This window comes from Cynoglossus semilaevis, chromosome 4 (assembly GCF_000523025.1).
Source record: "Cynoglossus semilaevis isolate Cse_v1.0 chromosome 4, Cse_v1.0, whole genome shotgun sequence".
NCBI classification, from domain to species: Eukaryota; Metazoa; Chordata; class Actinopteri; order Pleuronectiformes; family Cynoglossidae; genus Cynoglossus; species Cynoglossus semilaevis.
Genome location: NC_024310.1, coordinates 19,524,732 through 19,534,875, shown reverse-complemented (window position 1 = coordinate 19,534,875; position 10,144 = coordinate 19,524,732). Strand labels below are relative to the sequence as shown.

General features: G+C 37.6%; 1 protein-coding gene across 1 annotated transcript in view; it reads right to left on the bottom strand.

Annotated features, from left to right (window-relative positions):
• Positions 1–10,144, bottom strand: part of pde2a (phosphodiesterase 2A) — a 101,648-nt gene that overhangs the window by 9,102 nt on the left and 82,402 nt on the right. The window contains exons 14-22 of the mRNA XM_025055263.1: positions 8,658–8,769; positions 8,455–8,494; positions 7,848–7,911; positions 7,446–7,527; positions 5,894–6,068; positions 3,428–3,540; positions 1,305–1,382; positions 887–1,009; positions 723–793 (exon numbers count right to left, since the gene is read on the bottom strand). Coding sequence (XP_024911031.1) covers positions 723–793; positions 887–1,009; positions 1,305–1,382; positions 3,428–3,540; positions 5,894–6,068; positions 7,446–7,527; positions 7,848–7,911; positions 8,455–8,494; positions 8,658–8,769 — 858 coding nt within the window. The remainder of the gene's footprint in view (positions 1–722; positions 794–886; positions 1,010–1,304; positions 1,383–3,427; positions 3,541–5,893; positions 6,069–7,445; positions 7,528–7,847; positions 7,912–8,454; positions 8,495–8,657; positions 8,770–10,144) is intronic.

Below are 10,144 nucleotides of genomic sequence, written 5' to 3'. Positions count from 1 at the left end.
TATATATATATATATATATGTATATATATATATATATATATATATATCATAATTTCAAATTATGTGGCATCAATAAAGTATTTCTGATTTGGATTTTTGTGTAGACCAGTATGTCTGTTTGGGAAATTATGATCATGAAATGGAAAGGAAAAGGTTAAAAAGATGTCAGAATTAGTTGGCTCTAGCCATTTTGGAATAATCTTGGTTTGCATCAATCATTAATCATTAATTAATCAATGATTAATCAATCATCAATCATCTTCATCCCCCATTATATATATATTTTTTCTGCCTGTTAAAGCAGATCAGCTATTTGGCTATAGATTTACCGCAATTTAATAATAATAATATAGTAATATTGAGCGCACCTGAATATAGGCCATTCCCACCCAATTTGTGAAAAGAAAAAAAAAAAAAATTGTACATGTATAGGCAGCACTTACAGTTTACAATCTCAAAACGATCAATTATACACACACAATTTGCTGTCACTGGATTTGTGAATGAAAGAATATCCTGAGTGGACAGGTGGCCTTAGAGCTGCTTATGTCTAATTCTTTCAAGGTTTTGAGGTGTGCGTGTTGGATAGTTGAAACTGAGCAACAACAAAACAACGAAGAATAATGGAGTCTACAATAACACACAGCACAGCTCCAGGGCCTGAACTGAAGGACACCAACACCCTGGTGTCACATGATGTTACATTCAGTGTGTTGTCAGACCTGGCCAGTGTGTGCATGTCAATCTTGTAGGTGTTGATGAATCCCATATCTTCGAACATGCTGAGGACACACTGCAGGAAAAAAAAAACACACAGTTCACCGTGAGTCTCGCAGACCTCATACACACCCCGCGTCTGTGATCTGTCGGTTCTGTCTCGTCTTACCATTGGCGTGGTGTCATCGGGCAGGGAGCGCGGGGTGTACGTGAACTCGGCGTAGCACGGGTGAATCTTCTTCACCGGTTCGATGCCTATTACCAGCAGCTTTGTCACCTCCTCCTCTGACACCTGCCAGGGGAAGGAACAAATACTCACTAAAGTCGCACTGAGCGCATACTGACGCGCATCTCAAAAACCGAGTCGATGCTTTTATCCGTTCATCTCGCGCCGCTGAATCTTTTTCAGTGTCACCGGGGGCAGTCGTCTGGTACAAGCAGGGCAGTTTGCCAGTGCGCACACATCAAATACGATTTGATTTCACTCTGCAGCTGGAAAACAATACTCACCAGTATTCAGCATTTGAATTTCTCTCCAAGACTGTTTAACATAAAGCGCATGTTTGTAAGGATGATGTGGATCTTACCTTCATATGGTACATCATCATCTCATTGGCCAAGTGGGACCTGAACTGAGCCTCATGGACCCTCTTGTACAGCAACGACTACAAAAAAAAAAAAAAACAACGATATTTTTTTTTAATTTATGACATTTATTTTCGTAAAAAACAACAACAAAATTTTTTTTTTTTATTTGTGACATTTATTTTCGTAGTAGGGATCTTGACTTTGTGTTCTATGCAATCTGATTTTAATAATAAAGACGCTGGCCCTCAGCGTCTCCTCATCGAGAAGTTTCATTCTTATGTCTGAAGTTTGAAGCTACGTGATGTTTTGTATCGTTACGTTTTTTTAAACCTGAGAATTATGAAAGTTTAATTTTGTAAAAAAAACTAAAAAACGTGTATGTATTGCAAGGCTAAAACTCTATGTAGGAAAATTTTCAAAGCTTGCAAATGTGATTAAACATAGAGAAATAAATAGTTTTTTTTTTGGTTATCAAAAGTAAAATCATTGTAATTTCTTTCTCTTCTTGGGCTTTTACCACGTACTTGGCGCCTCCAAGTGGCAGCCTGTTGCAGTGGATCTGCTGTTTACAAGACTGAACACCTCTTCTCACACTTGTCTGACATTGATCCTGGTATCTATTTTGCATTGTGTTTCTGCTGCAATTATTTAAAAAAAAAAAAAAATTGAAAAAGTTTTTAAAATACTGTATTTGACTTATTTGGATAATTCATTTTTTTGGCCCAAAAATAATAAAAATAATAACAAAAAGAAAAAAAAAAAATCACCTAAATCTGATTCTGTGTATTCATCAACAAAGGAAAGTCAAAGTGTGTTTTTATTCCCACAGAGCTTTCACACAAGTAACGCATTTTACATGTTTCAAACATGTTTCAAAGACTAAAACTCCATGAGCATGAATGCAGTTAATATTATCACATGCTCTAAGGAATTTTTTTTTTCTTTTTTTTTTACTGTCCACAACCTTGTACACCACGACACAGAGCAAGGGCTAATAAATAATACATTTTGGTCAGGATTAAATTATGGATGAGCTGCTCCGGAGGCAATTATTCTTCTATTCAAATATCTTCATGGATGAAGCTATGGTTGTGGATAAACTTTCAAGGTCGGAAGCTAAATGAGCTCCTCGTTGTGAATGTGAGTTGCTATGTTTCTAAGTTGCTAAGTTTCTATAAATTCGTTATCAATTATCCACTGCGTTGTGAAAAGTTTGATGGTTTATTGTTTTATTAAGCATGTTTTTAAATGCTGGACTTCACACAAACAAGCACTATTGATACTGTTAATTACAACTGTAATTACCCATGACCAAAGTAAGTAGGGGGCAGCCCAGGCACCCCGGGGGGGCAGTGCACCTCATTTGCAACTTGGCATCTGGTGGACTCGAACTTTAACCACCAAGCCACCATTGCTCTAAAATTTCTTTTTTTTTAAATTTCTTTCTTTTTTTACGTATTTCTTTGTTAAATGTTTTATATTCTCTAAATATTTTCTGCACTTAAGTGCAATCAATAAAGTATTTCTGATTTTGGTATAGAGCAGAATGTCTGTTTTGGAAATTATGATGATGAAAATGGAAAGGTAAAGGTTATAAAGACATTGTCACAATTGTTCTTTTTGACTAAAACTCTGATAAGCTGGAGTGTTCTCCTACTACTGTGAACTAAGATAAATGACATGTAAAAAGTCATGCATAAAGGCTAAAATGCTAAAATGCCTTCTCTGCACCATCTATAGGGAAAATGCAGGCATTGCAGTGGGACACAAGGAAAAAAAAAATATACTTAATTTTTTACTAATTTACTTCATTCAAAGGAAATCCAGTCATATCCATTTACTTTTTTTAAATTTATTTAAAGATAATCTGGCAGTATTTTAAAATAAGGTGAGTCAGTTCTTGGAACAAAAAAGGTCGGGGACCGCTGGTATAGATGTAACTACTCCATAACAGACTAATACCTGTTTCTGCAATTGATTATTATTTATTCAAGCTACAAATATTGTTGCATGGACTTTTATGCTAAATGCTTTTTATGCTCCCGCAGGCCACACAAAATGGCTGAGTTTGACATGTGTGGTCTATGGTATCAAAAGTCTTTGGGTTGTAGAAGAGACTCACATGAGCGATGCTGATGCCACAGTAGATGGAGAAGGCTGTGGCCAGATCCTCATCAAAGCGGTTGAACCACGGACCATTCATCTTATTCACCAACTCTGCCACGCCGATCACTTCTACAGAAATACATGCAGTACATACTTAAATATACACTTTTTTTTTTTTTTAAATATAAGGTTAAAAGAGGACAGACGCTGGGGAAATGTGAGATGAAGGCACGATGGAGGAAACATGAAAGCCGATGATAGCAAAAGTTCAAAGAAAGCGCTTGATGAAAGAAAACCAAGGACAAGAAAATTGGCCGCAGCAACAGATGTGGAGTGTAATAGGTCCGCTATACTAAATTCATTTCCGCTCAGCGGCTGAAGTTAAGTGCACATGAAAAGATGTTAACTCTCACTCTGGGCTACAGACCGTCTCCTTTTTCATATGGAGACAAATCACTGTGAGTGTTAGCCATTAGTCAGGTGACATCAAAGTCAAGGTTCCACGACTTTTTGGGCCACAGAATGTTATCTTTTAACACACTATGGGTACGCCAAAAAAGAGAAGAGAGCACAACACAACATAGTCGATAATCTTCATTGCATGTTTGGCAAAAGTTTTAATAATTTCAACAGGTTTCCATCCAGTTTGGTTAAATTAAAAAAAATTAAAAAAAAGTTTAATTTGATTTTCAAGAGGTGCCAGTTGAGCTTTTTAAAAAATATGACACTTTTTAAAATTATTTATATTAAGGTTGGGCAAAGATTAAAAATTAAAAATTTTATGTCTCAAGCAATTAAAAACATGTTTTTTCCCATTGTTATTAGCACTAATAAATGCCCGGAACGGATTCATTTTTTTTCTTCCTGTTATTTCTTATGGGGAAAAAAAATTATTCGAGACACGAGTACCTCGAGTTACGAACTCAATCCCGGAACGGATTATGCTTGTATCTCGAGGTTCCACTGTAATTAGATAATTCCATTTTAATCGTGAATAATTCCATATATTCATATCAACGAAACTGCCCCAACATTTGTTGTCCAAACACTTTTAGCTTCAGCATTTTCTCTACTGCAGCAGTTAAATAAATAAATAAATAAATATTTAGTTTAAATCTGTGGCGCTTTGGCCACCCAAATCACACTGGGTGGCGACTGCTGCCCCCGCGACCCGGTAACGGATAAGCGGATGAAAATGGATGGATGGATAGTTTAAATCTCATCTTAAACAATATAATCAAAGTACAAATACAACGAAATGATAAAGGTAATTGCCACTGCTGCAGCATTAGTGTTGTTCTGTCTGTTACATAAAAAAAAAAAAAAAAAAACGTGTCTATAAAATCCTGATCCATAATCATAACATTAAAACAGGCGATATCTGAGGTAACAGCAGAAACATGTTGCTTTCATCCACGACATTTTGGTCATTTCCTCACATGTTATACATCATGCCCATTCTCCATCTCAGTGGGTTTAAAAATCATGTGATCTCCCCCCCCCGACAATCATCAAAGATCTGGTTCACCACAGGTGGACAGGTAACTAAGTATGGTTAGTTCATTGACCTTGATTTTCCACTGTAACAGTCACTAAATCCTGTGATGTTCTCCAATAATAGTCTGAGGATAATTTTTTGAATTATTTCAATGAGGGCCCTATAAAGGGATAAACTGGATTTCACCGGTGTTTATGCCGGCAATGCAACAGTTTATGCTGCTGTTTACACCAATGATGACGGTGTTAGCGCCAGGTCCTAGTGCTAATCGCGAATAGCCGTGTTCATACTGTATCTGCCGTTAGCTTTATGGGAAATGAAGAAACGTGGATGAACAGTTCTCTGTCCCTTTCTGTTGCGTTGACTGAATCATTTCCTTTCCCTTTCTATTTCCAAAACAAACAGCTAATGTACCTGCTAGGCACATTGCTTTACCATTTTGCTTTTGTCACGAGCGTTCGTCATGAAGCACCTGGTTTACATAGTAACAGTTGCTAGGACGTATGTTCTGCGAAAGACCTGTTCTTTTCTTCTCGGTTTCTGTGATTGCCGCAGCAGAAAGCTATATATTTTTTCAAAATAAAAGTTGGTGAGAAACAGAGGTTTACAATCATAAAAAACACTGCGTTAACGCGGGATAATGAATAATTCTTGCGTTAATTAGGTAACGAGATACCAGCTAGTAATGCGTTAAGATGGTAAGCCCTAACATACATATATATATATAAATTATATATTAAATGAATTTATGAACTACTTGAATAATTTAATTTCATTCAATTCAATTTACTGTAGGTTATTATTTTTACTACACTAAATTGTCGTTACTTTTAAATGTCCTACTTTCTTAACATTTTATCCATTCTATCCTGGTGGCACCTGTTTATGTGAAACCTCTGGCCTTTGATGTGCCGTATCCTTCAAATGTTTCAATATCAATACGACAGTTTTTTGTGCATGTTTCATTGTCATTGTCTCATTTACCGTTGTTCTCATCCTTGATGGGAAAACACAGGATGTTGCGGGTTCTAAAGCCGGTGCTGTCGTCCACACCTCTGTAGAAGAGCGGATGGGAGTAGGCGTCCTTGATATTCAGGATCTGACCCGTGGTTGCCACGTGACCCGCGATGCCCTGGTCCGCCGGGATACGGAACTCTTTCTGCACACACACACACACACACACAAAGTCAGCGTTAAAGTAAATGTGCCCGACCCAAATCTGTACCTGATCCAAGGCACTTGCTCTCAACAAAAACACCATTTGAGGAGTAAAATAAAAAATTGATTATATATTAGCACAACTTCATTCCTTAAATCTCCACTTTTTTAAAGCTATTATTTAAAATCTCCATGACTGGAAATGCTTCCAAACACCAGTCAATATAGTCAATATAGTACAATATATTATACGACAGCCATGATTAAATCAGAGATTTTCTTTATGGACACTTGAGCTGGGATCAAGGATTTCGTTATTTACCAACTGACATTGATGTCAGTTAAAAAGAGCGGGTTTTGTGGTGAGCAAAACAAACATAGCTTGAAGTCATGAAAAACGTAAGCAGCTTGGCACAGTATTAGCGGCATCTTTTGTTAAATACCTCCTGTGTTTCTCCTGTGTCGGTACAGCCGGAAGACGGGGTTTCTGAATAAAAACGAATTTCTGTGTTTCAAGAAGTTTCCAGTGCTGAGAATACGAACCGTGTCAATAGTTCATAGCACTGCGCTCGAAAATCACGATGTAGAGCCTATAAAGAAGCCTGCTAATTAGTGATGTGCGGATCGATCCTGAAATAGCGATACTTCCGATTCTGGATCTTTATGCGATTCTGAAATCAAAATATCGATACTTTTGATACCTACGCATTCTGAGATGAGATGTATCCTAAACAGAAACATGGTGAAAAGTATCCAAATGATTAAGATGTTGTCTAAGTGACGCTCGGTTGGTGGGACTACTTCTTCTTCCGCCTGGGTGTGTGTGCGTCATGCGTCACTATTGATGGGAATTTCGGCTCTTTTTTTAGAGAACCGGTTCTTTTGGCTCGGTTCACTGAAAAAAATCCGACTCTTTCGGGTCCCAAATGGCTCCTCAGATTATTTATTTTATTATTTATTTATTTTTGTTTTACAAATAACATGTTTTCAGAGTTTGAAACGTTGTTTTGACATATTTTATATGATTGTGTTCTCAGTTTTTTCTATTGTTGTGTTGACTGTATAGTAAATGAGGCAGCTACCTCAGTACACTCCAGAGTTTAAAATAAATAAATGAATAAAAATACTCTGCCTTGGATTCTTAAAGAAGCCGTGCTTTGAAATACACTTTTTTTTAATTTAAAAGACAAATGATAAAATATCGGTATCGGCGATACCAGCCCGAATTTTACTCGGTATCGGATCGGAAATGAAATTGGTGGTATCGAACATCACTATTCACTTCTTCTACAACATGCAATCTGTCCTCCTATTCATCAGCCAATCATAGGAGATCAGAGGAAAACCAGAGGAAAATACACAAAGCAGCGTGTCATACCTCTTCATCGCTGACCACGCCCCCGTCAAACACCTTCGCCACCAGCTCATGACTGAGACGGTCCAGCAGGAACACAGAGCAGCTAAAAAAATATAAGTAATATAAATAAATGTATAAATACTAAAATAATTGAGTTCCTTAATAATAGTTCAATTTATTTTTTTTCCTTCAAAGGCACAAATGTTTTCACTGCTTTCCATTTAAATTTGGTTAAAGATTAGACGTCGCCATTCACTACGGGCAATATTTACAAAAAGTGAAATTATGTGGCTTGAAGAACAAAAAGAGCAAAAAGAGCTAAAGTAATTTTACCCTTTACATACACAGACACACACAGAAACACACAAATACGTGCATACATGCACACCGCAAATTACTGTGAAGATGAATCGGAGAGCTTACATCTCTGCACCACTGAGGTTCCTGGCCTCCACTATAATTTCCTGTAGCAGCACTGACACGTCATCTGAAAAAAATAGAGGAAAAAGGGGGGGATGAGGGTGGGCTAATGACGAAACAGAAAAAAAAAAAAAACAGAAAAAAGAAACGGTGCAAAGCCCTGATTTACAGAAAGGACGATGACACCACCGGTGGCGGTGAATCAGATCCTGGAGTGGCGACTCATGATGAATCATTGGTGACTTTCTTTCTGCTTTTTTTTTTTGCTGCTTTTCTATTGGAATCTAAATGCCTCGGTGTAATTATAGGACAGTGAAGGGGGGGGACACAGCCTTTAATGGGCTCTGGAGTTTATGGTTATGATCCGGGGTGTAATCACCTTTTGGGTTGGGTAATAAGTCATTCAATTACAAGCATCATTGGTTTCATTGGGCGATCACTTAAATATGTCTATTAACGCAAATCATTCTCTGCCCTCCTACTAACACAGACAGGAAATGACAGAGAGTGAGAGTTGAACTAGACAGAGAGATCAAATATACACACAGAGAAAAAAGATAGATGACTGACAGATAGAAATAATAGAAAAAAAAAAAAAAAAAAACATTACCCAAGTGCGTGAAGAGATTCTTGGCCACTTGTAAGAGTGCCTAGGGCGACAAAGATCGATACCGTGAAATAGACCTCAGAGTAACATTTTTGCATTCAGAGTTTGTGTGTATGTATGGGTGAGGAGGTTGGGCCGGGGTGGGATGAGGGGTTGGGGTGNNNNGGGGTGGCGGGGGGGATTCAGTGAACCATGTGAGTCTGTACCTGACATTCCACTTTGAGCTTCTGTTCTTTCTGAAAAGCCAAGGTTGAAGTGAGGACCGTTGAGGTGTAGCAGAAACAGTGCTGTATGACATGCTCATCTGCCTCCGTGTGTCTGAGGTAGACAGGAGACACACACACACACACACACAACTGTAAAGCTTAAAGTCAAAATTGGGTCGAGTGCCCTTTGACCTCTAAATGCACCCACCATAAAAGTTTAGATATAAATGCTGGTTAGTTTATGATTTGTCTTGTCAAGTTCCATTGTCTGGCGTAACATGAACAGTAGAATCAAACAACAGCTCGAGTTTTTATACAGAAGAACAATAAGGAGAATAAAGTAGTGTCCTTTAGTTCCCGAAGAATTTTATGTTTTTAAATGCTTTGAATGCTTGGTAAACAGAGGAGGAATCGATGAATCAAATAGTCCATAAACCTTCAGGCTTGGAAGTCAAAGGTTGCCGGTCTAAATCCCAGCCCAGGCTGGACTGGTGCCCACTGCTGTCCTTTGGTGCTAATCAATAAAGTGTGCGTCAAAGATGAGTGAATATGAGTGAGGAATTTTATCTTACGACCTCCTTTCCCCCCAAACATCAGTCTTTTCTGTTTTCTTTTGCCTTAAAAATAAAACAGTTACTGTGTCCCTGCAGTCAGCGACGGCAGCTGTCACTCTGCTTTAGCATTGAATAAACGTGTGAACTTGACATCATTAGGCAGGCGGATGAAGACGGACGAGTGAAGTCATCTGCAGTGACAACCTCGCAGATGTCAGTTCCCTCTCTCCGCCTACAGAGGGCAGTGGCATTTTACTGTCTTCCTGTGCAATTCCGGCGGCTTCCAATGGAGACCTAAACCCTGAGGTATCATGATATGCATAGGGGACGACTTGGTGAGTCGAGTCTGAAAAAGACACGTGAAGCCCATTTTTAAAGGGCAATCAAGGAGACATTTGTGAGAGTTCAACACATAATCATAATAATATGTGTGCATGGTGATTAATTTTTTTTTTTTTACCGCCCAGAGATAGATCTCCACTTTTTTTTTTCTACAGAATGAAAAATGATGTCAACGTTCAAGATTCACGTCACTCTTTATTGACTGAAGTATAAATGCAGCATATGTAGTAAAATTAAATGCAAAATATAGTATATAGGATGTCATTTTTACTGCTAGTGCCAAAACTGAATTACTGGTGTCATATAGTGTTTTTATGCGCACCCGGGCTCCAGGGCAAAAGTTTTAATTCTATAATAAATGTACTTGTACGTGTAAAGTATGTCTTCAGCGAACTCGGGACAACAACGCTCAAGTTGTTACATTTATCGGATTTCATGCATTATATGCTAGTATTGTTAGGATTATAATTAAATGCTGATTCATCGTCGGTGTAAAAAAAAAAAAGAAAATAAGTGTAATATATGTAATATATGTTATATATATATATGTGTATATATATATATACATATATATATATGTATATATATATA